This window comes from Lepisosteus platostomus, chromosome 3 (genome assembly GCF_059453375.1).
Source record: "Lepisosteus platostomus isolate fLepPlt1 chromosome 3, fLepPlt1.hap1, whole genome shotgun sequence".
Classification (NCBI taxonomy): Eukaryota; Metazoa; Chordata; class Actinopteri; order Semionotiformes; family Lepisosteidae; genus Lepisosteus; species Lepisosteus platostomus.
In genome coordinates this window covers 3,376,995-3,402,983 of record NC_142613.1, presented here as the reverse complement: position 1 = coordinate 3,402,983, position 25,989 = coordinate 3,376,995, and the positions used below count along the sequence as shown (strand labels likewise).

The 25,989-nt window shown below is 54.3% G+C and overlaps 1 protein-coding gene and 1 long non-coding RNA gene across 3 annotated transcripts; one reads left to right on the top strand and one right to left on the bottom strand.

Moving 5' to 3' along the window:
• Window positions 1-101: 101 nt before the first annotated feature.
• On the bottom strand, window positions 102-20,074 carry gata1b (GATA binding protein 1b). 2 transcript variants are annotated; one of them, XM_088623917.1, is made up of 7 exons: window positions 19,933-20,073; window positions 15,100-15,192; window positions 6,108-6,448; window positions 4,956-5,468; window positions 3,709-3,854; window positions 1,773-1,898; window positions 102-1,150 (listed from the first exon to the last, which is right to left on the bottom strand). In XM_088623917.1, exons 3-7 carry the CDS (start codon window positions 6,319-6,321, stop codon window positions 854-856), a joined length of 1,296 nt encoding a protein of 431 aa, XP_088480043.1. In that variant the 5' UTR covers window positions 6,322-6,448; window positions 15,100-15,192; window positions 19,933-20,073; the 3' UTR covers window positions 102-853. The 2 variants fall into 2 exon arrangements, with proteins under 2 accessions (XP_088480043.1, XP_088480041.1); XM_088623915.1 differs by lacking the exon at window positions 15,100-15,192 and having other exon boundaries at window positions 19,933-20,074.
• On the top strand, window positions 16,689-18,443 carry LOC148674112 (uncharacterized). Its single transcript, XR_015934571.1, has 2 exons — window positions 16,689-16,882; window positions 18,005-18,443. It is a non-coding gene; the product is annotated as an uncharacterized LOC148674112 (long non-coding RNA).
• Window positions 20,075-25,989: the final 5,915 nt, after the last annotated feature.

Below are 25,989 nucleotides of genomic sequence, written 5' to 3'. Positions count from 1 at the left end.
TTTTGTTGAAGAGAAAAGCGTTCACGCGGATTCAGGACTAAAACTCAAGGGCAAATTAAGACTGACAGAAAAATACTTTTTTTTAAAAGAAAAAATCTCACTTCTTATGTGATGGTCACAAATGGTATTTATTAATGTTCTTTTACTTCAGGATGTTGAAAAGACACAAAAAAACCCAACAGGATCAGATCACAACAGATTAAATAATTCTTACAAATCTGCCCCACCCATTCAAAAAATAGGGAAAATATTTAAAATTATATCTACAACCTTTGTCATTTCGGAGGGAAAATAAAAGGAATTGGTAGAAAATCGTTCTTCAGAGTCGTGTTGTCTGTCGTCCGGGGCGCTGGGGCTGTAGAAGGTGTCACCCTGGCCCTGAGTATCCCTGCGTGACCTTTGACCTCTGACCTCTGTGGTCCAGGGGTGTCCCACGAGGACTGGGGGAGGGCGGGTGTCCCCCTGCCCCCCTGCCCCCCCCCTGGAGGATGACGCTCACCCCCTGGTGACCGGACCCCTAACTGAGAGGTCAGTTTGGAGGCAGAGTTTGGGGGACCCCACCCCCCTGCACAGCTCGCTCCTGCCCAGCGCACACGCCGAGACAGTGACACCCCTCCTGTCTCCGCGTCTCGGGGCGCTGGAGCCGCAGCGTGTGGCGGTGAGGGCTGAGGCGGCACGGCGGGGGGGGGGGGGCGCCCCCGTCCGAGGGGGGCTGGTGTCCCTGACGGGAGGTGTACCCCTCGTGCCGGTGTGCCGGGGCGCTGGGGGACGGGGGGGGGTCTGTGAACCGGGGACGCAGCCGAGCGTGAGAGAGCCTGCGTCCGTGGGTGGGCACTGCTGCGCCTGTGCGCCCCTACACCAGGGTGGGCACCATGCCGGAGGAGGGGTGGTGGGAGTAGGAAAGCGTGGCGGAGGGGTGCAGGGCGGAGGGAGGGGGCAGCAGGTGGGGGGGGTGGCCGAAGGGCAGCAGGGGGCCGGAGAGCGACCCGGGCCCCAGCGAGAAGGGCCCCCCCTGCTCCTCCAGCCCCAGGCCCCGGGACAGCTCTGAGTAGGAGGCCTCGGCCCCCTTCTTGCCCTTCTTGTTCTTGCTGGAGACCTTGCGGTTGCGGGTCTGGATGCCATCTTTCTTCATGGTGAGGGGCCTGTTCACCTGCGGGCAGCGAGAGCGACACCGGGGTCAGAGGTCAGGCCGGCCCGACAGCGCAGAGGCCCACACCGGCGCTGGGGACACTGGCACTACCCCCCCCCCCAAATATGGCTTTGCCACCCCATTTTAGATGTTACCAAACACCCCGTATTGTCCTTAGTTTACCGCCAAAAGCAGGTAACACAGGAGACCATTCCGACGCCTCTGAAATGATTCACTAGGAGCGCGCGTGTAGCCTGTACTAGCTGGGCAGTGCAGGCGCATGAGGGGCAGGCCGGTGCAGACTGATCCCCGCGCAGGTCAGTGAACGCGGCACACGGCCCCGGAGCCAGTGTGGGACAGGGGTCACCAGTGTGGGACAGGGGTCACCAGTGTCCCTGGTGCAGGGGAGAACAGCAGGGAGCCTTGTAGTTGCACCTCCCGTGTCAGAAGGAAAATAGTATCGTTTTACAAAGCCACCCCCCCACTGGTGTCCCTGCCACCCCCAGTACACAGTCCTGGCTACGCCGCTGAACGGGACAGCTGCTGTCCGAAGCCCGGAGAGGGCCTGTGAATGAAAAGGCGTGGAGAGGGGCCGGGTGTGCGGGCCGGCGGTGCCCGGCGGTGCCCGGCGAGCGGCACTCACGTTGTGCAGCTTGAAGTAGAGTCCGCAGGCGTTGCACACGGGCTCCCCGCTGGCGTTGCGTCTCCACAGCGTGGTGGTGCTCGTGTGGCAGTTGGCGCACTGGGTGCCCGCTCTCTTGCTGACGATCTGCAGGGCAGGGGAGAACGGGAGTATAGCTTGAGGAAGGGTGCGCCAAGCGAAAGGTCAGAGGTCAGCGGACCGATGACCAGGCAGCAGTGCGGTGAAGTACGAGCTCAAGTCCAGGAGAAAGCTCAGGAGGCAGGGACCTTTCATCTCAACAAGCACGTTTAATTGTCAGTAACTTGGTGATGCAGGAATGAAAAATATCTATTGAAGGACCTGTTTTTGATGAGTCAGATACTGTACTATCTCCAGATTGCACCAGGAAGCCTCGCTATATACTTTATATATACTGCATGTTCCCTTGTGGATATGTAGTGTAAGTTCCTGGAACTACTTCCTGTGTGGATCACTCTGCACTTAACAAGGGTCGGGTATTTTGTCTCTTGCCAGTATTTCTGAGCTTCCCACATTTTTGTACCATGTGAAAATTTAACTAGTTAGTACCAGAATCTAATTAGCTGAATCAGATCAAGAAGAGCGAAGGGCCTAAAAGGTACCCCTGTGGCACACCACTACTCACATGGTTGTGCCCTGTGAGGTGAGGCAATGTCTCCTGTTCATTAACCAGCTCAAAGTACTCATTACTGTGAATTCCCATGGATTTTAATTTGAGAATCAAGCTTTAATGAGGCACCATATCTCAAGCTTCCTTGAAGTGTAAATGTGTCTTCTTGTATATTTTATCAACTGTCCTTAATGCTTTATTTGAAGAATCACAGCCAGCAATAAAACAAGTTATTTCCTTTCTAAATCTACATTGGTTGTCTCCTGAATCACCCCTGTATTCTCCCAGTTTAAATCTATCATTTTCATAGCTTTAGCAATAGCAGAATTAAGACCAGTCTGGTCCAGTTACAAGTGATTCTCCTGCCTGTGGGTACAGCACTCATTCTAAGAAAGGACGGAATATCTCAGTTAGGAGTCTATAAATACCACTGGGTGTTATTGCCTTAAGTGAATCTGGGTGATTATAGGTTTTTCTATGAGTTTTATAAGTTTTGAATCATGCACGTCCTTGCAGAACCTCAGGGCCAGTTACATGTTTTATAAACCCCCAAACTACTGCTTCGGCTTTTATAGCTCTTCTGCTGTTGCACTACTAAAAAAAAAAAGGTTTGCATCAGTTTTTGGCTCTGTTGCAGTATTCGTCTGTTCTCTCTTGGTGATTCTAATTTCCCTTTTTTTCAGCTCTGGGTTCGCGGCTCGGTGTGCTCCCTTCCTGCCTCTGGGTCTCGGGCACCGAGGCAACACAGTCTGAAGAGTACACTTGAATACACTTGTTCCTCAGATATTTCCTTCCTGCGTTCAACTATCGATTTTCCTGTTTTATTCTTTGCGTTTTCCTAGATGGGGATCTGCTTGGCTCAGAAGGTGTATTTGTTTCCAGTTCTAACTAGCATGTTTTGGATCATTTATCTTCTACCGACTCGGAGCACTCAGCTCACTGCCTGTAACGAATGACCTTTTATCCATCCGTTCTCGAGCTGCTTTATCCCGCACGGGGCCGCGGAGGAGCCAGGGCCTATCCCAGCAAGCAGCAGGCTACACCCTGGACACGACGCCAATGACTTTTTATAATATTCCTGTACGACGTACAATAGGGTTTCTCCCTCATGCCGGTTCTGCCCCTTCTGTCCTGCTTTTGTGAAACGACTCAGTCAGTGAGAACGGGAAGTAGGAAGTTATCCTTCTTTTCCAGAGCACAGCGGAAAGCGGCGGAAAGCCATTCAGTATTGTGGTATCGGACGCCCGCTCTTTCCAGCGGAGTTATTCCGAGTGGGTGGAGCCGGTATTGGAAGCGGGCCGTACGTACCAGTCTCTTCTTGGGCCGGATGAGGGGCCGGTTCTGCCCGTTCATCTTGTGGTACAGCCCGCAGGCGTTGCACAGGTAGTGGCCCGTCCCGTCCCGGCGCCAGAGGGGCGTGTTGGTGGCGCCGCAGTTCACGCACTCCCGGGCCTCTGCCAGCCGTGGGAGAGAGACGACAGGATTAGGGTCCCGGGGGCCGCGGGCAACGCTCACGACTCCGACCGCCAACCCGGCTTCACGGGCCGCAGGGGGGGGGGGTTTCTGACAGCACCGGCGGCGCGGGAACACTGCGGTATCTTGATACGCCCAGCAGCCATATCACCCCGCAGCTCCCAGCTGGCCGCCCACTGGAGCTCAGCAGGAGTGAGCCTGGCCAGTACCCTGAGGGGAGACTCCTGGGAACAACTAAGGCTGCTGCTGGAAGAGGTGTTAGTGGGGCCAGCAGGGGGCGCTCACCCTGTGGTCCATGTGGGTCCTACTGCTCCAGTACAGTGGCAGGGACACCATACTGTAAAAAGGCTCCGTCCTTCTGATGAGACGTGAAACCGAGGTCCTGACTCTCTGTGGTCATTAAAAATCCCAGGGTGTTTCTCGAAAAGAGTAGGGGTGTAACCCCAGTGTCCTGGCCAAATTCCCCCCCCTGGCCTTTACCAATCAAGCCTTCCTAATAACCCCCCTCTCTGAACTGGCTTCATCACTCTGCTCTCCTCCCCACTGATAGCTGATGTGTGGGGAGCGTTCTGGCGCACTATGGCTGCCGTCGCATCATCCAGGTGGGGCTGCACACTGGTGGTGGGGGAGGGGATCCCCATTACCCGTACAGCGCTTTGAGTGGAGTGTCCAGAAAAGTGCTATATAAGTGTAGGGAATGATTATTAATTATTATTACTATCTTTAACAGTAAGCAGGCTGGTGGATCGCGTTTGCACCGGGGGGGCTCAATGTTCGGGGCAGAGCACAGCGCGTACACATCAAGGGACCCAGCGCACGAGGTAACGACAAATGTCAAGGAATCAAGGCTGCACGGGCGACAATTAAAGCCATTATCATCACAACAATGATCGCAGGTTGAAGGAGCGTCTATCAAGCCGCCCAAGCAAGTTGCTGAAGCGGATATTGTAACTTATCTCAAGGAACGTCTGGGTAAGATCCTTGGATCAAGCAACAAACACGAGTCAGATGGATGGTTTCCTATTTTATGCTCCTAACACAGTTCAATGAAGAACGTTTACTGACGATTTATTTTTCCTTACCTGAAGGGGACAGTCTCATCTTGTTGCGCAGCTTGGGGGAGTACGAAGAAGGGGATACCAGCCCCCCAGGCGTAGGGTACAGCCCACCCGTGCTGTAATCCTGTGGGGAGGCCATGTAGGGGCTATAGGGTCCCAGCCCGTGCGTGTGGGCGTGTGTGTAGGAGTGGGAGTGTGTGTGGGCCACCCCCGCGCCCGAGCCCAGGTTCAGGAAAGTGCCACCCCCCATGCCGCTGCTGGGGCTGAGGCGCTCGGCCTTCAAGGCCTCCTGGAGCCTGGGGCTCGCCTTGTCGTCCCGGCCCGGCGAAGGCAGGCCTTCCTTGGGGGAGGTGAAAGAGGAGGAGGTGGGGTAGAGGGAGAGGGAGCCCCCCGGGGAGGACAGCGGCGTCTTGCCGAAGGGGCCGACGGACCAGGAGGGGTGCGGAGGGGGGTTGTACGGAGAGTTCAGGGAGTGGGCCGTCCCGTCGAGCCACTGCAGGTTGTTGAGGAGAGAGGAGGAGGAGTAGACCTGGCGCACTGGGGGAAAACCAGAGAGACAGAGAGAGGGAAGGGTGTTTAAAATCACACGGAGAGCAAGAGGGGAAAAAAAGATCATTAAAGAGGGAGATGACGGAGAGAGACGTGTTCTGCCTCTGTTACACCCTGAAATATCCGTTTTGCAGGGTAAAGCTGATCAAGACACAGGGAGGGGGAGGTGAGGGGTTTGCAATTGTTCAAATATAACGTTATTATGGAGATATATTTCTATATACATTAGTAGGATACATTTGCGAGAGAGAAGCATCTTACATTGTGCAACACAGGTCTTAAGAAACATTGCAGGAAAAGAGATAGGTGCCCAGCGCACACAAATCTGATCAAGATTTTACGCACTGCAGGCTCTTGTACAAACTGCCCTGATAAAGCAGGAACGAAATAGATTTAATGCGATTTACCATCACACGTTTGCCTGTGAGGTTTTGTACAAAACAAGCCAGCAAGGTAACAAGGTTTTAATATCCAGGGCCTGCTGCTGGCCGCTCATACAGACGCCGGGGGCTCACGGTAAAGGCCGACATGGATCGGGCTGCTATGGAACAGGAACCAGCCTGCGTGCGATGGGCCTGATCTCCGGCTGCCCGCTGTGGGAAGCAAGGCGCTGGGGGCGAGCCTGACCTGGGGAATGCCGGTAGGCCGGGGCGGCTCGGCTGTGAGCCGGGCTGGAGAAGTAGGAGGGCAGGGTGGTGAAGTCCGAATCGACGCTGGAGTAGAACGACTCGGGCTCCTCCGCCGTCTGGATCAGGCCCTGCTCGGAGGGGAAGCCGGAAAGCGGGTCGGGCCCAATGAGGACCGGGGAGACCCAGCGTGTCTCTGCAGAATCCTCCATCATCGGGGGGGGGGGCGGGAGGAAGGGCCGGGGCACCCTTTTGGTGGGCTCGCAGGGCCGTGGGCGGTGTGGGGTTCAGGGGTTCACGGTGAAGGTACCTCCTGAAGCAGTGTGTGTGTGTTGGCCACCTCTGCAAGCATAAAAACACACAAGAGTCGACCCCCGTGGAACAGGTGTGGCGCGATTCCAGAGAAAACCGACAGCACAGTCTTTCACAACAGCATTTGAATTCTCTGCTCCGTTAAAGTCTATCAGCAAACGTCTGAGCAAAGAGCAGACCGAGCAGAACCTAAACAAAGACAGCAGGTCACAGCTGGGGGCAGAGCCGCCGGGACAGGTATCCCAGGACTTCACAGGGCTTCAAGAAAACAAAGATCTGAAATAAAACAAAGCCCTGTGATTTTTCGTGCGTATCTGAGTGCCGTTACGCTGCATTTTGTTTTTCAAACTGCCAGCAACCGGGGGCATTTTTCATCAATTCATCCGGATTGAGTTTTCACACCCAGTGCAGGAACGGTCACTCCGAGCACGGGCCTGAAAAGAATCTCGACAGTGTTCGAAAGTGTGCGACCACCTCCTTTCGTTCACAGTCCAAAACCTGTCAACGATCCTGGACATTCAGCCTGAAGGTGTGGTGGAACGCCTTTGTGTTTCTCAAGAGTGAAGTTTGACACAGGCGTGGCTGATGGGCTGTCACACTTTTCTCCCTCACTGAGATTCAAGGGAAAACACTTCGTGAGAACAGGGTGCTGCTGGTAGCGCTCTCCCTGGCGTGCTGCCCGTGTCTGTCGCACGAGCCCTGCTCCCAGACTCCCTGCACCTGCCGGGGAGACCCGGCTGGTGTGAGAGAGAGGCGGGTCTGGGCTGATGTCATGGACGTGCGGGTCTGTAACTTCCTGCCCTGGGGCCGAGCTGGAAGGTCCAGGCGGCGTCGGCACGTGAGACACGTTCTGTCTCAGGAAACGGAAATGCATTCCAGTATTAACCTGAAGCTGCCCTGGGAATGGCATAACTAGACAAATATTAATTACCCACAGACTCTGCCATTCAGGACATCCATCCATATCCTCAACACCGTAGCCAATTCTGGGGGTCTCAGTGGAGCTGGAGCTTGTCCCGGGGAGAGATGGGCACGGGATATATCCTGGACAGGATGCCAGCCCATCACAGGGCACACACACACACACACACACACACACACACACACACACACACACACACACACACACACACACACACACACACACCAGAGACAGTTTTCCCAGAAGCTAATGAACCTACCAGCATGTCTTTGGACTGTGGGAGGAAACCCACATGAACACAGGGAGAACATGCAAGCTCCACACAGACAGCACCCCAGGAAGAGGCCCCAGGGCCCCTGCTCTGTGAGGCAGCAGTGCTGACCAGCCCACCACCGCGCCGCCTGTGCTGGAACAGAGGCATCACTATACCTCCTGCGAGAGGCATAAGGTGTATGAGAGTGTGCAGTTATCAGCTTTTAATAAACTGAAGAGCCCCGATCCAAAGAGGAATCACAAACACCTGCTGGGAACAATCCCCCGATGGCAGCCAGGTGCTTGGCCTTTATCACAAGGTCTACCTGCGACAGGTGAGGCCCCTGATCACAGCTCTCCACCAGCTGCTGCTCATGCTGAAACCATGGGGAAGTTATACGAACGTATTGTGTGATTTGAAAGCTATTCTCATATTAATTCCATCAGAAATACTTACATAGATGTAACACTGCGGCCTGGGACAGAGCACTTACAGGGGTCAAGGCAAGATGCAATACTGCCAGTGTGTTGTCTGCGTACATTGTTCCACAGGCAGCTGCAGCAGCTCTGCTCCGAGAAGGCTCAGAGCAACAGACGCACAGCATTGTGGGGCACCAGTGAGCAACTTCCAGGACGGCGAGGGGCAGGAGCAGATCGCTGGGTCTCAGAATCCGCTCTGAGCAGCGAGGGTCCGAGGAGGACGTACAGAGCCCAGAAACACAGAGCCCAGGAAAAGGCACAAACTCAACTGATTTTTAAATCGGCAATTTAATTGACGATTTGAGTTCAAAAACTTCAACTGACGAACCGCGGGGGAAGCTGTGGCGATTTGCATGTTGTTTCTAAAAAAAAACACCTTTTCCCTTTTATCGCAGGAGAAGCTGCGGGTGACTTTCCAGACACAGACGCTATTCTTTGCCCGGCGGACTTCCTTTCGAAGAGCCCTGCTTTCAAAACCTCCCCTTTTCAATGTGGTTGAAAGTGAGCCTTGAGAGAAAGAAAAAAAAATACCAAAGACCCAGCAACTAAAATTTGACTTCAAAGAAAACGGGTGGCCTTTGGTGACCTGCGGCGTGTGCACAGCCCCAGCGGGTCCTGCGCTTGCGCGCTACACAAGGGAAGCACTGCGAGTAAGCGCCCATCTCGGCTGCAGCTTTCTCCAGGAGGACGTGTTCACCCCACTGCCAAGGAGTTGAAAAGGAGAAATATTTTTTTTTTCCAAAAAAGGGAAACTCTGTCTAAATGAAAAAGATCTTTGGACCTGTTGGTGTTACTTGATGACTCCTGCTGCTGGCACCCTCTCTGTCCCGCCAGAAAACCGCTAGCGTTTGACACCAGGGATAGGATTTCTCCCATCTTTAAGCCGTCATAAAAGCTTGGGAGCTGATTCAAGACATTTCAACTAATATTCTGAATCAAAAGCTGATGCTTCGCACACTGTTTAACAGGAAAAAGCCATAAGAGTGTAAAGAGCAGAGAAAAACACAGTGAAACTGAAGAGTCTGCACACAGCACAGAGCACCAACCAAATTGCGACAGAGGAGCTGGGCTTTGCTTTCCACAGGCTTCTTCAGATGACCAGTAACGTTTTAGTCATTTCAGACAATCCATTTGCAAGGTCAACTCACTGTCGGTAGCTCTAAATACCCAACCTGGCTCAATGACAGTCACAGCCTTAGACACGTCACACTATTTCAGCTACGCCGAGATGACCGTGCCGACACACACCCTGTCACCCCAACACGAGCACAAAAGCACCTCCTTGCACACACACAGACACACACAAACACGCGGGCTGAACGCACACACACACGCAGCGTGACAAAACAGTTGTGCTCTTATGGAAACAATCTAGATCGCATGCCCGATATCTTCTCTCTGCAACAATGTATAAAGAGCGAGGGCACAGATAAGGTTTGTGAGAATCTGATAAGGTCGACTATTATCATAATAAAGTTACACAGCACAAAATGGAGGGTTAGAGAGGGAAACCGAGTCAATCTCATCTGATTAACAGCAGAGCCTTGTTATGAATTAAGATGAACATATGAGTCAGCTGAAGGGAATTAAAACATTACTGAGAAATGTAAGCACAGGTTCCACAGGAAGCCCCAAATCAGTCATGCAGAAATTCTGCAACTTCTTAAAAATGTGATATCAGTCGAGTTGCAAAACCCATACCATTAAGTTAAATGTCTAGCAAACAGGCAAGAAAGTGGCTGTCCCTGACTGCACAATGAAGACAATGCCGTTATGTTGCTTATGTAAAATTAGGGTTTTTTGCGGAACACAGGAAGAGGATGGACAGCTCATCGCCCACTGCGGGGCCCGGCGCAGGCACGGCCACTGGAGAGCACTGCCTTGGGCATAAGTCGAGGAGCGCTCATTTTAATCCGGCAGGGCGCTGGCTGCCCGCCCATGCGCTCTCATTCCCATTTCCCGCACACACACACACACACACACACACACACACACACACACACACACACACACACACACACACACACACAGGAAAAAAAGGCGCCGAACGGGGCCCAACAGAATTCACCCTGCGGCTGCGGTTCGGGCTGTAAACACGCAGATAACTTGTGCAAGGCGATGTTGAGAGAGAGCTTGCCTTTTGCACAAACAGGCAGCGGTCGTGCTGCTTCCTCACCCGGGGCTCTGCAATGAGCAGGGCTCGGAGCGAGCGCGGCCCGGCGCCTCTCGGGCCACAGGGCTGCGCGTTTGGAGAAGTGGCTTGGGCCGCGCGCTGGCTCCAGGGACAGTGGGGAGGCCGACTTCTCCAAAAGCTCTCTCCGGCCCCACTGCGGCGCTTATTAATAAACACCCGGGGCTCTTATTATTGGAGACCATGCACAATGCACGCGCAAACCACCATGCCTTTTTAAATTCTGTTTGCAGATGTCCACTCCGGATGCCACACCCAGTGTGTGGCTCCTCTCCCAGCACCCCTCTCCGGGCGCAGTGCTCAAGCTAACAGCTCCCTTGATCCTCTGGACAATATCCCGGCTCCATGAGGCCACAGTGGCAACATCAAGGAAGACTGTTGAACTGTCCTGCAGGATTGTGACTCCTGTCAGACCTCAGCAGTGAAACGCAGCCTGTCGTTCTAACGGGGCTGCAAAGGGTTAGAGTTTTAATATAATGTAACTCACCATAAACTGCGACAGTTACTGGAAAACACTTTTCCATCTTTAACTTTTCCCACTGCCTGAACGGATCCGGTTTCAGGATTCGGACGCTGAGCGATAATAATAATAATAATAATTGATTACACTTATATAGCACTTTTCTGGACACTCCACTCAAAGTGCTTTACAGGTAATGGAGATCCCCTCCACCACCACCAGTGTGCAGCCCCACCTGGATGATGCTCCAGTCCTCTCCCCACACAGCAGCTCTCAGTGGGGAGGAGAGCAGAGTGATGAAGCCAGTTCAGAGAGGGGGGGTATTAGGAGGCCATGATTGGTAAGGACCAATGGGAAAACTTTGGCCAGGCCTCCAGGGTAACACCCCTTCTCTTTTCAAGAAACACCCCGGGATTTTTAATGACCACGGAGAGTCAGGACCTCAGTTTTACGTCTCATCAGAAGGACAGCACCTTTTTTACAGCATGGTGTCCCCGTCACTATACTGGGGCATTAGGACCCACACAGACCGCAGGGTGAGCGCTCCCTGCTGGCCCTACTAACACCTCTTCCAGCAGCGGCCTTAGTTTTTCCCAGGAGTCTCCCATCCAGGTACTGGCCAGGCTCCCACCTGTTGAGCTCCAGTGGGCGGCCAGCTAGGAGCTGCAGGGGGACACAGCCGCTGGATATTTCCTGTATCTGTATAAGACACTTGCACCTCACACACACCCAATAAATTGCATGTCGGGCTGCTTGAATGGGATGATGCACAGAGCATAGAACAGGGGTTCAGAATGCCTGTAGCCCTGCTCCACGCCAGCCTTTTGAGAAAGATCACCTCCAGCTGAGGCTGTGATGAAGATCATGGCGATGGGAAATGAGTTGAACTTTCCTGCTCTGTCGCCTGTGCTGACAACAGTATCGAGACCTGGCAACTGTATAGAGATGTTTATATTCCCCTCTCACCATCCCCCAACTCATTTCCTAGAAATTATCTTTAGTATTTATTAACGAAGGTGAAAAGAAATGACACTGATGCGCATCTTCTTCAAAGACGAACGCAGCCGTTTTCGCAGTTACGGCTGCACTTAGGTTTCGACAACGTCTCTGACAGACTAAGGGGCAGAATGATCGTCTTCTAGTCGCCCAGCGGCAGTGCGAGTGGATTTTCGGGCGCCGCGGCCCGGCCTGTGCCTGCCGCTCCCGCAGTTGACGAGGGTGGTGGGCGTGAGTTTGCACTGCGTCGCACAATGAAGAAATGAATCTTTTCCCCTGAGGTGGACCGAGAGCGGTGACCGGTCAAGAGGAAAGCGCGCCCCCGAGAGCGGAGGCCCCACCCCAGACGCGAAAGTGGCGGGGGTGTGGACGGGGCAGGGCGCGCTGTTCTCAAACTGGCCCGTTATCGCGGGGCCATGCACGAAAAGGGAAAAAAAAAAAACAACGACAACAGAGTTTTCGTTTTTGCTCATCTGCTGCGGCAGTAGACACCCCGAGATCCCAGGATCACAGGAGAATTACTGGTCAGTTCAGGAGCGAGCGCCCGTGACGCTGCGGGCACGCCAGTACAATTGCCTGATAACGTGCACAGCAGCGCGCCAGAGCTCCACACCGAGCAGATCCCACGGCCACCCTGAAGAGACAGACCCGTAGCGCAGGGTTAGCCTGTTTCCGCGCTCTGTCCTCAGTCAGATGTCAGAAAGAACCTGCTGCAGGTGCAGCGTTGGCAGAGACGCTTGGGAAGCAGGGATCAAGTCACCCGCCGCCTTTTTTTCTGCCGGCACAACAAAAAACTAATTAATTCATTAACTGGGCATCAATTCGTGATCTCCAGATAAAGGAGGGAATGATTCTGTATCAACTCTTCCACCTGAAAATGCTCCCCTGTCCCCCGCAGGAGTCCTGACGCTTACTGTGCACACCTGCGTGATTTGAAGGGTTCAGGACTGATGCGGATTATTGAGCCCATCCCACGTGGTAAAAGCCGAAAAAGATATTCATCAGCCGCGAGCCCCTGAGCCTCATTGACGCGCAGGCCAGATGGACGAAAGCCGGAAGTCAGGTTGACACGCGGGGCCAGGAGTTGTGGGTTCTGACAGAACCAGAACCGGGAGGGTCTGCTCTGTGTCACTGTGTGTGTGCCCAGTATGACGAGCTGTCCGGGGGACGAAAGAGGTTATTTGGTGTCTCTGTTTGTTAGACACCTGCGCGGCCGCCATAGAAGATGCGCATTTTTCGCACTTTTACAGAAACGCCCCAGAAGCAGATTTTTACCTTTTTAATTTTTGCAGCTTTATTAAAAAGCTCGTGCGACTGTAGAGAGAGAATTTCGCCGCGGGGGGGAAAAAAAAGGAGCTCGCGATTAACGAAGAGGCTTCCGAAATGCGGAGACCGAGCTGGGACACGAGCTGGGTTTTCGACAGTTGTGCGCCACGGTCAATGTCTTGCGGACCTCCTGGGGACGGGGCGAGGAGGGAATCGTTTGAGACGAAGAACCCTCTCCTTCGCCTACAGCCTCGCTTCTGATAACACCTCGGACATGACACGTGTCCAGTACAGCCAGCTCACGGCTGATTCAGGACATTAAAAGCAGCTCTGGAATGCAAACACGATCAGTCCTCCAGAACCAGACTGGACCTCCTGCAGACACACACTGACCCTGCAGGACCAGACTGGACCTCCTGCAGACACACACTGACCCTACAGAACTAGACTGGACCTCCTGCAGACACACACTGACCCTGCAGGACCAGACTGGACCCCCTGCAGACACACACTGACCCTGCAGGACCAGACTGGACCTCCTGCAGACACACACTGACCCTACAGAACTAGACTGGACCTCCTGCAGACACACACTGACCCTGCAGGACCAGACTGGACCCCCTGCAGACACACACTGACCCTACAGAACTAGACTGGACCTCCTGCAGACACACACTGACCCTGCAGGACCAGACTGGACCTCCTGCAGACACACACTGACCCTACAGAACTAGACTGGACCTCCTGCAGACACACACTGACCCTGCAGGACCAGACTGGACCCCCTGCAGACACACACTGACCCTGCAGGACCAGACTGGACCTCCTGCAGACACACACTGACCCTACAGAACTAGACTGGACCTCCTGCAGACACACACTGACCCTGCAGGACCAGACTGGACCCCCTGCAGACACACACTGACCCTACAGAACTAGACTGGACCTCCTGCAGACACACACTGACCCTGCAGGACCAGACTGGACCTCCTGCAGACACACACTGACCCTACAGAACTAGACTGGACCTCCTGCAGACACACACTGACCCTGCAGAACTAGACTGGACCTCCTGCAAACACACACTGACCCTGCAGGACCAGACTGGACCCCCTGCAGACACACTGACCCTGCGGGACCAGACTGGACCCCCTGCAGACACACACTGACCCTGTGGGACCAGACTGGACCCCCTGCAGACACACTGACCCTGCGGGACCAGACTGGACCCCCTGCAGACACACACTGACCCTACAGAACTAGACTGAACCCCCTGCAGACACACACTGACTCTACAGAACTAGACTGGACCCCCTGCAGACACACACTGACTCTACAGAACTAGACTGGACCCCCTGCAGACACATACTGACCCTGCAGGACCAGACTGGACCTCCTGCAGACACACACTGACCCTGCAGGACCAGGACCAGAGACCCCCGCTCTAGAACACACTGAGCTGGCTGAGGGAGGGTACCTCACACACACCTCCAGCTGCCTCTGCTGTGTCCTTCAGCATCAGGCACTTTCTCTCATGGAGACACCTGCTGCCCACAGCGAAACCCCTGGCCTCTCCAGAGTCCCTCTGCCACGCCTGTCTCTCGAGCCCTCGGCTGTCCCTGGGCCTCGCACCCTCTGCAGCCCTGCCTTCCCGAGCCCCTGGGGCCTGAGCACACTCCCCCGTGAGAGCACTGTACTTCACCACCCGCGTGTTACACCACGGGCAGCTTTCACCACGGACGGGCGCAAGCAGAAAGACACCAGCGCGTGTGCACGCCACGACCAGGACATGCCAGCGCGCCCGCCCGCGCACGCCGCTCGGAACATGTTTTGAGTTGCACGCCCCAGGAAAACCAGCACGCGCAGATAAGTCAGGCCCCGGAGAAAGTGCCCCGCCAGCGCCCGGCCGGCTCCGCGCTGCGGGAGCTGTTATCTGGGCGGCTGTATCTCCCGCCCTGTCGCAGTGCGGCCGTGTGATGAAACCTGGATCAGATGATACTGAGCCCCGCTCAGCCCTCAGGAAGGGAGATTACAGACCACGGCCTCAGATCAGGCCCCCACATCTCTCCGTCTGTCACCGGAGTCGAGCTGCAGGCTGCGCTCCGCACACGTACCGCGGCTGTCCCCTGCAGGAGCGCCCTCAATCACCTCGCCCTCGCCCTCGCCCTCGCCCGGCTCCGGTCTGCACTGCCCACGACAGCGCCAGGCTGGGATGACATGACCATAAAGCACACAGTCACGCAGGAGAGCCCGTCTGGCCAAACCCGGCTCGTTGGGGGGCTCGGCGTCTTAATGATCCACAGGCCTCACTGAGCTTCGGTTTTGAGGGGATCACAGAAATTCAGCTGCACTGTGATTTGGGCAGACTGTTCCAGCCACCCACAACTCTTGGTGTAAATTATCGCCTCCTACATTCTGTCCTAAATCAGGCTATTAAAGACACACGAACCTCCCTCTTTGTCAAAGCCCTGTGGTCCTGATTTGCTTGCAGAGCCTGCTCTGCGAGCTGAGTGCATTTTTTGATTGAAGACAGGTCTTTGAATCCAGTTATCAAGCAAAGCAAAAATGACTTGCTGAATGACCACGCCGCGCTTGTCCAGTTGTTTGGCAGCACAGCTGACCACTACCTTTCGATCGCTCGATCCACCCAGCCACAGCTGCAAGCCCTGCAGGTGATCAGGGAAGGGATCTGGGCCCAGGAGAGATGAACAGCATCTCGGCTCAGTGCCCCAGGAGGACCATACAGAAGGTCTGACACTTGCTGAATGCAGGGCCTGCTATCTCCCGAGCTCGGGCCTGCGTGCGCTGACCGGCCAGGCGTGATTGGGAATTTCTCAAGGGTGCCGCACTACTGGCTCCGCCCCACAGGGGGCAGCACTGTGGTTTGTCAGCCGGGTTGGGGGGGGTTCGGCGAGAGAGATTCGGCGCTCGGTCGCCGGTCAGGACAAGAGGGGCTCGTTATCGGACGAGAACGCGTTGCAGCACAGAGGAGCTGAACCAAAACCCAGGCGGAAGAAATGGGAAAAAAATCCAAAAGTGAGTTAAAACAGCTCACAGGGAGGGGAGGACGACAGAGGTCCCTGAAGCTGTCCAGGCTTGGTGGCAAACTGCGTGTTGCTGTGCCCTACACTCAGAGGCATGGGAATGCTACAGTACCTATCAAAAGTATTCACCCCCCCCCCTTGGATACAATGCAGAATCATAATGCATTTAGCATTAAATCATCACTTATTTTCTGCTCGCTATTTATAATTAATTTAGGAGGTCTGTAGAATTTTGTGTTCAATTAGACATCATAGAGTGTTTTCCGCCAATCCAGGGCAAAAAATCCCAAATAAATAGGTTGTGATTCTAAATTCACTACATTTAACCAAATACTTTTGTTTGCCACTCTACCGTTCACCAGACAAGTCAGCGACGCCGGCTGGGTCCTCACAGGTAGGTGTGAGATCGGGGCCGGGGTCCAGCACTCACAGACACAAGCAGGCAGGTCCGAGCACTCGGGGCGGTGTTGCTCCCTCGTGATGCTTCGTGTTTTACCCGCTGGCCATGGAAGTGCTCTGGGTGAACGAGGGGCAGGTCCCTGCCTGGGCTGTCAGGACCCCGTCCTCCAGGGCTGGAGGGGGGGCGCCTTCGAAACAGCTCCCATTTTATCACAGCTCTTTCTTTTTCCAGATAAAGAGCATTTATCAGCCGCTGGCTTATCTCGCAGTGAAGAACAGGGTATAAAAATTGGCCGTGAACGCGGCGTGGAGCTAACTGCACACAGGCCCTGTCCCCTGAAGAGCCCAGCTGCGCGATGGGAGTGTGTCGGCCCGCGCCACGGAGCAGCGCTTCGGGACGCCGACTGGCAGAATGCAAAACTCAGGATCGTCTCCGGCCACTATCCCAGCTCAGGTACGTCCTTCCAGGCCTCCACACGCCCGACGTGCTCCGATCCGCGGGGAGACCATGCCGGTTTCACCTCGCCTGCGGCCCAGCTTTTGTTTCTCTCGCCTCCTGAACGTGCACTGGAGGTTCACGCCAAATAATTCCTGTAATTTAAACCCAGCAGTGCGTACTGGTGTCTCCCAGCCGTGGGGACCTGGGATCAGTAACTGCCTTCTGTGTGGAGTGTGTATGTTCCTGGCATGTTTGCGTTGGTTTTCTTCAGGTGCTCCTGTTTACTCTCACCTGAACTGTGTGTGGACAGTGGAATGTGAGTAGACAGGGGACAGTGGACAGTGGAATGTGAGTGGACAAAGGACTGTGTACAAACAAGAGATTGTGTGTGGACAGTGGAGTGTGTGAGGACAGGGGACAGTGGACAGTGTGTAAGACAGGGAAGTGTGTGTGGAGAGGGGACAGTGGACATTGTGAGGACTGTGGACTGCTCCTGTAGGTGCTAATGGTTCAACAAGACAAGCATGAGCAACTGACAATTTTAACAACAACAATCTCTCATGAGAAAAAAAACATAAAGAGTTCTCGTGATTGAGACCGATATGCACAAGCTACAGAGTGAGGTTTAAATTGCAAGGTTCACTTAAAATCAGGACAAGTTTGTTTGGAAAGTGGAAAAAGAAAATAGTGTTCGCCAAGTTCAGCAGCACCCCTCAGTACCAACCCTGGAGACAAAGCATGTGTTTTACTGATCGCAGTCTAGGAGGTTTAAATAACGAGCGTCACAGTCGCATGACCTGACCCACTGAGAGGCCGAGCAGAGTCCGGAGCACAGAGACGTCAGTGGAGCAGAGCTGGCAGCGAGTTGAGGAGGGAGAGCAGGGGGCTCATCCTCACACTCGGGGACAAACTGCCCCGTCATGCTGTGAGTGCCGAGTCACCGTGGATAGGAGGGGACAGTCACCCAGCTTGTGACAGCTCTACTAGTTCAGCTTCGAGCAACCCGGAGAACTGTCGTTGTACGCACAAGCAATCTGCTATATGACTGTAATATGTCACACAACGCAATAAAAGTTGAATGAAAAAAACAGGAAGATGTGAAGATAACCAGTACAGCGCATAACCTTATTTTTCCAGGAGCTCCGGGTTCGAGAGGAGGACAGGGAAACTGGGACAGCGCTACAGCAGGCCCGTTCATCAATCAAGACTCCGTGCTTGTTCATCAATCAAGACTTTGTACTTATTTATCAATCAAGACTTCATGCTTGTTAATCAATCAAAACTTCATGCTTGTTTATCAATCAAGACTTCATGCTTGTTAATCAATCAAGACTTCATGCTTGTTTATCAATTAAGACTTCATGTTTGTTTATCAATCAAGACTTCATGCTTGTTTATCAATTAAGACTTCATGCTTGTTTATCAATCAAGACTTCATGCTTGTTTATCAATCAAGACTTCATGCTTGTTTATCAATCAAGACTTCATGCTTGTTTATCAATCAAGACTTCATGCTTGTTTATCAATCAAGACTTCATGCTTGTTTATCAATCAAGACTTCATGCTTGTTAATCAATCAAGACTTCATGCTTGTCATTTTGCTGGATGGAACCACAGTGTAAAGACACCCCCCCCCCTCTCCCTGCTCACACTCCTGGCTATGAAGATCAGAAAAGTGAGACCTGACAGCCCGACAGCTGCATTGAAACACACAAATAAAGCTCGGAGCCCATGGGCTGCAGGCATGAGACGCGCCTGAAGCCCAGTGTTGCAAAACCACAAATAATCACCAGCGAAGCTGTGAATTAGTGCCCTGCAGCCCTGCCGCTGGAGAATCACTCTGCTCACAGCTTCTGCTAGAGGACAGCTGTCTGGGACCAGGGCTGCAGAAGGCCAGCATGGACTCTGAGCACCGTCTCAGAACGTCTCCTCAGTGTCAGCCGGGCCTCACGGCCACGAACCTCCTTCACAGCAGAAGCCGTTGTCTCCAGGACAGCAGCCTCACCGGCGTCCGCGCTGTCAGACGCCCCCGGCTGCACTGTCCGTGCGGATTTTTCAACGGACGGTACGTCCTCGCCGCAACATCGCAACATCGCCGCCGAGCCCTGCCTGCACAGGAGCGCGGCCGAGAGCTGCAGGACGCGAGGGGGCAGACGACGGGGGCTCGTGCAAATCGGGACTCAAGGGAGACCCCATAAGGGGGGCTCTGAGCAAGTTGTGTACAGTGTTAAAAAAAAACCCAAACCCTCTGATTAGCTAACTGATATATTGTCTCCACCCACACAGTCGCAAATCCAGCGTGACAGAATTACGAAGATAAAAAGAAATGCGAACATCCCTCCGTGTTGTGTGGACGAGGATGTGTGTGCTCTGGGAGAGTTTAGATGGCTGCTGTGCGCGTGCAGGAGGCTCTCTGTGTGGCTCTCCCAGGGCAGGCACATTGGGTCACCCAGGCAGTGACGACACTGCTCCAGCCACAGAGCTTCCCCTGCAATCCGACACACTCCGAAACCGCTCCAGAACACAGCCTGGCCCCCCCATCTGAGCTCCACTGGACAGGCTTCGGGGTGCTCAGGCAGGGGCCAGTACCCCCAACGTCCATTTTGTTTTTAACAGCTAGAGCACGGGCCTGCGGAGGTAGTCAGAGCTGATGGAGAGGCAGTTTTGCAGCGAAGCAGAAGGGTTTGACAGTCATCCTGCTACATTTACAAAGGATGTGATCTACTACTGCGCTGCAACACAGCAAGGAGCTGCGCTGTGAAACAATCAGGGAGCAGTTGTCACTAGAATTAATAACAGTCGTTTCTAAAACAATGTATAAATTTAATAACAGGGTGACTTTCAAAGCATTTCTCTTTGGTGCAAAATCCGTCTAACGCCCTCAGAAAGCTAGTGCGTGCACGCACCTCGTCTCTGGTTTTGACCCCTGGCTTGCTCACAAGACACCCCCAAAAAACAGGGGCGCAAGTCCGGAGTCCGGAGTCTGCAGCGGAGGTTAGGAAGGAAAGGAAAGGCTCTGAGCAGCACGCCGCCTGGATAGAGATGCAGAGGGAAAGGTCACCCACCTGTTGGTCCGCAGTGTAATGGTGCTGGCTTCAGCGGTCCAGTTTCGGGGCGTCCAGCCCGGGTCCCTCTCAGACAGGGGGCGAGTTGGGTCGGGTCGGGGCGGCGGGACGGCTCTGAGCTCGAGTGTGTGCGCGGGAGAGAGAGCGCGAGAGTCGGCCGGAGTGGGGTGCTGCTCAACAGGACTGAAGAGTTTCTGGCAGAGTGGCTGATAACTGAGGTTAGAGGGAGGAGGGGGGAGGCGGGTTCAGGCAGGCCAGGGGGTGGGGTAGTGACGCCGGGAGGTGTGTGGGTGTGTATGTGGTGGGGGGGGGGGGTTGTTTAGTGTAGAAGACAAGAAGCCTTTTTTTTGGGTGGAAGAGCCACACCTCCTCTTGCATGTGCCTGTCTCGCCGCTGGCCTGCCCTGCTCTGCCAGGGCCTGAGCTGTCAGACAGTACCGTGTGGACCTGCGGCCATCGGATGGACCGAGCCTGAAGCCTCACATCGGCCGGCGATTAAGGGCCTCCAATTAAGTGCAATGTCAATGAGAAGTGCGCCCCACGGAGGTCTATTAAACTCGATTGATCTTATTCTGGGTGGATAAGCGATAATGCAATATTGTAGCCCTACTGAGTGACCAGACTGGGGCCATTGTAACATAAGCAAATCATGTTAGTCATCAACACGTACAACATTTACTGTATGTTGTACACTTACTCTCTGTGGTACCAGACAAAAAATCTAAATCTATAAAGTAAAAAAGACATAAAAATGACTTTACACATTTATTTCATTATCTTTAAATAAGAGAACTGACATTCAGCCCATCTGGTCCATTTAGGTTCTAGTACAGCAACTCATCCAGGCATTTAGTCAGAGGAGCCAGGAATTCAGTTTCACCATGTGGCTGGGCAGCCAGTTCCACACCCCCACTGCTCTTTGTGTAAAGCAGTGCCTCCTGTCCTGATCCCAGGATCTCCTCCAGCTGTTTCCCAAACGCAACCAGGGTATCAGCTTCAGCAACATAGCTGGGCGAGCTTGTTCCACGCTCCCACAGCCCTTTGTGTAAAGCAGTCTATCCTGTCCTTGGCAGATCACATTTCATTTCGGTCCAGACCGAAGCTCTGTGTCTCTGGGTTACTGAAACCTACAGTATAAGAGGTCTTCTGATGATGGATGAAGGCCACGTCATTGGTCTTCAGTGTAAACTTTCTATTATATACTATAAGCATCTATAAATCCAGTCTCTTCATAGTGGTTGCAACATGTATTTGTCCAGGAGGTGAACGGGTATCTACTGGAAATCCCTATAAATCCCTATAAGTGGAGACACAAGGGACCACAGCATGCAGCCGACACACTGTGGAAATAACCGCTTGATAGACAGCATGTACCTTCACAGTACACTGTATCCACACGGCACAGTGTACCCACACAGCACAGTGTACCCACGCAGTACACTGTATACACACAGTACACTACATCCTCAAGTCAGAAACCAATTATAGAGGCACGCAAGCAAGGCCAATGCGAGATCCTACAGACCCGCAGTCCAGGTCTTAAATGTCACTCCAGATTAACGAACTAAAGTGGGAACAACGGAGAGGTCATGGCCAATTCAGTCAGCACAATGTTTGGTAAGGTGACATTCAGACACAAGACTGACAAGATAACACCTTTCACTGGAGGTTTTTCTCCATTAACAGATTGTTAATTTCTGCAAACAGTCCAGCCAGAACAAACTCGATCACACACACGCACGCTTTCGTACATTCTTACACTCTCACACACACACACACACACACACACACACACACACGATGACCCAGATGCAAAAAAGGAAAAGTGTCTGAACAAAGCAAATAAAAATGCAAAAATGAACTTAAGAGCTTTCACTGTGCTACACTATAACTGAACAGTAATGCAAATTATTAAAACGCAGCAATCAGGTTGAGATATCTCTCTGGTAACCCGAGAGTTCAGACAGTGCACATCTTGTCAGACTCACGGTGACTCATTTGTTAAGCAAAGTTCAGTGCCAAATGTCTTCCTGGTTCCTTTGTTCATTTAGCGTTTTCAGGGAAATTAGAAAGGGACACAACACAGGACCCAGCGTGGCCCCAAATCCACCACCGGCCCACAGTAACACAGACCATGTGCCTGAGACATAACACCAGGCACAACAGGGGAGCAGACAAACACCTCAGGCGCTGGGGCAGGCTGGCCTCACGCTGCAGGAGAGACTCACTGGGTACTCAGCCTCTCCTAAAATTACAGTGATCAGCAGGCCACAGTACATCTGTGGTGGAATCAGTGGGTTCTGGGGTGATCAGAATGAGACGGATCAGGCTGATGCTGGTTCTGCTCAAAGCCAAAACTAGGTGCTGTGTATTTCAACCTGACTTCACGTCAAATTAAAGTGACATCAACAGCGACATTAAATATTTTGCTATTTTTATTGTGCTTTGTCTTTCCAACTTAACAAGCGGTCACGTCTCATAAAACCCGAAATGGGTCGGACTGCTGTGTGATGGGACCAGAACCAGCAGGATCCTGAATCAGTGGCACACAGAATCAGCAAGACCCAGAGCCAGCGGGACCCAGAACCACTGGGAACCATGAACTGGTGGGACCAGGATCCAGTGGGATACAGAAGCAGTGTTATCTGGAGCCAACAGGACCAGAACCCGGACCCCCCCCCCAGCCAGCCATGCTCAGCCTGCACTGTACCCGGGGGGGCTCAACACGCCAAGCCGTGAGGACACCCCGTTACAGAAATAACCCTCCCGTTTCACTGTCAGGGCTGGAGAGGGACCGCGAGCCCACGGTTACCCAGGAGCCCCAGCGGCGTGGGGTTAGACAGCAGCCATGCTCCCAGCAGCTCCGAGCTCTGCCCAGCAAGGACAGCAGGCTGCTCCGAGAGAACAGAGCTCAGAGAGGGCGAGGGCGAGGGTGAGGAAGAGGGTGAGAGAGGGTGAGAGCGAGGAAGAGAGCAAGAATGAGGGCGAGGATGAGGATAAGGGTGAGGAAGAGGGCGAGGAACAGAGCGAGGGTGACGGCGAGGGTGAGGGCGAGAGGGGGCGAGGGTGAGGGTGACAAAGAATGCGAGAATGAAGGCATGGATGAGGGTGAGAATGAGGGCGAGGGCGAGGGTGAGAGCGAAGAAGAGGGTGAGGGTGAGGAAGAGAGCAAGAATGAGGGCGAGGATGAGGATAAGGGTGAGGAAGAGGGCGAGGAACAGCGCGAGGGTGACGGCGAGAGGGGGTGAGGGTGAAAGCGAAAAAGAATGCGAGAATGAAGGCATGGATGAGGGTGAGAATGAGGGCGAGGGTGAGAGCGAGGAAGAGGGTGAGGGTGAGGAAGAGGGCAAGAGCGAAACTGAGGGTGAGGGGGAGGGAGAGGGAGAGGGAGGGAGGGCAGTGCAGGGACAGGCACAGGCTGCCGCTGGGGATGTGGCTGGTGGCTGCTCTCTGCTGGCTGCTCTCTCTTGATAAGGGGTTATCAGATGAAACACTGGAGCAGAGGGGCTGAGGGGCTGGCACTGTCACCCCCCGGACACAGCGGAACACCAACACCCTCCCTGGCTCCCTGACACACACACACACACTGACAGCAGCCACACACGACACACACATTCGGGTGCACGGCAGCAGAACACAAACACACCGCGGTACAGAAACAGGCTGCGCAGACACGCATGCACACGCAGCGGAGCGACCCCCCCACGCAAGCGCAGGCACGCGGACACGGGAAGACACGGACACCACTGCGAGGGGCGGCCACGACCGCCAGCAGGGGTCCGGGAGTGAGCTCGCAGTCTGCGTCTACAACAGGCTGGCAGGCAGCTTGCGGGACACCACGAGGGCGAGGACAACGACAACCCATGGGTGGAACTCACACAGCTGTGCCGTTTCTTCAGGATCGAGCTCCCCTGTGCAGCCGTTTCTCAGAATGCTCACTTTCATTCCTAGGCAAATCCCCTGGCCCGCGCGGGCCATGTTCCTGCTGATCGCGAACTCTGATAGGACGACTGATTTCAAAGCTTCAAACTCGATAGCAAAATGTGCTCCCTGTTTTCTACAGGGGTCATTTACAATGCAAAAGCTGCAGTTCTAGCAAGAAACTCTCACACACACACACGTATGTAGTTAAACACAGTTTGAGAGCAAAGTTTCGCCCATCTCGCTTCACGGAGACCAGCTGACTGACAGGCCCATTAACGGCTCAGTGTCTGGCCACACGGCTCCAGCGTCTCCACGTGGGGAGCGATCACCCACTATCGGGGTAACCCTTACTGGGAAGACAGGGCTCCCAGTGAGTAACCTGCTCCTGCAGCCGGGCGCTGCGCCCCCGAACCCTGAAGCTCTTTCACAAAAGTACAAAAAAGCCAAACCACAGACACGGGGGTTGTAACACCTCTGACTTTGCAGGGTGTGCTGGGATTGGCCTGAGAGCCCCAGGCCCGAATGTAGCCGAAGCACGGCCACGTGGGACGGACTGGGACAACTGGACGCACCCCAGACCCGTTCAGCCTGCGCGGGCCAGCCAGGACGCTGACCACACTGCGCGCCTGCCCGCTGCACCGCAGAGCGCGACAGCCCTGGTCCTGCCACTCAGCTGACCGCGCAGACTGCTTCCCCCCGAGGGCTGCCCCTTTGGTTTTTACGTGGTTCCAGACTCTCTGGTTCGGTCAGAGCTGTCTGACGTGTCTCTGAGAGAAAAGAGAAGCTGAAGAAACAGGCCTGATGCTCGGCTTCCTTTCCACAGGCAGAGAGAGAGCCAGCGAGCCAGAGAGGGGTGTGATTCGCGCAGAGCTCTGGGCCTCTGCTTCCCTAGAAGGTGGCGTCTGTGAATTTCCGTGAAACAGGGATGCCTTATCTCCGCGTCGCACACCAGCTGCTGAGCAATACTGAGACACCAGTACACCCGGGACCAGCGCTGCCCGCTGCCCATTCTCACTCCCCCACCCTCCTCCTCCTCAGGTCTCTGCCCACGTCCTCCTTCAGCGCTCCAGGAGGAAGAAACGCACAAGGTCGGCAGCTCAGCAGGCAGGCAGGAAGAGCTTCCCGCTGGCGCTGCCTCACGCTGCAAGGCCAGGGAAGAACATTCCATCTGGACGCACTAAACGACGAGCAGGGGCTGTGCTTTCCCCCAGGCTCAAGCACCTAAACTAGTGGCCGACTCCTCTCCGTGTGTCTGAGTTTCAGCCTCGGTCTTCTTTCCGGGACTGGGGGGGGGGGGTTCCCAAGACTTCCGACTGATGGACCCCTTTTCAAGTCCCTGCTTCCACCCAGCACCCCCTTATTTACAGCAGCCCCAAGCAGCTCTTGTCTGTGTTCTGACCCAAGACGGGCTGTGATTGACTTAATATCCAAACCTGGAAAGACCTTTTTATTGCCACCAGAGTGGACCGGCAGCTCGCGTCCTGCCCGCTGGCCCACTCAACCGCGCCTGCCCAGGCCTGGAGTGACCACAGGGCGCTGATCTTCTCTCTCTCTCTCCGCGGGACAGCTCAGCTGTAATACACCTCCCCCCCCCGGCCAGACGTCAGCGCTGACCGGCTGGCAGAAAACAAGGACGCGGGCAGATCCAGCCCTCTCACCCCACTGCTGCCCTGGCGAAACACGGGCTCTGCAGACTGGAAATACCCAGCTCTGGGGTACAGGGGGGACCTCATGTTCTAATAATAATAATAATAATAATAATAATAATAATATCCTTATATAGCTTTTTTCTGGACACTCCACTCAAAGTGCTTCACAGGTAATGGGGATCCCCTCCACCCCCACCAGTGTGCAGCCCCACCTGGATGATGCGCCAGTACGCTCCCCCCACACCAGCTCTCAGTGCCTATCCCAGCAAGCAACGGCCACAAGACACGGTTCACCCCGCACAGGATATCTGGCCACCGTGGGGCAGACGACCACAAACGTGCACTCACACCAGGGCCAGTGTCCCCAGGAGCCAGTTAACCCACCAGCGTGTCTTTGGACTGTGGGACGAAAGCCATGTGAACGTGTGGAGAACATGCAAGCTCCACACAGACAGTGCCCCGGGGCTGAAACTGAACCCAGGGCC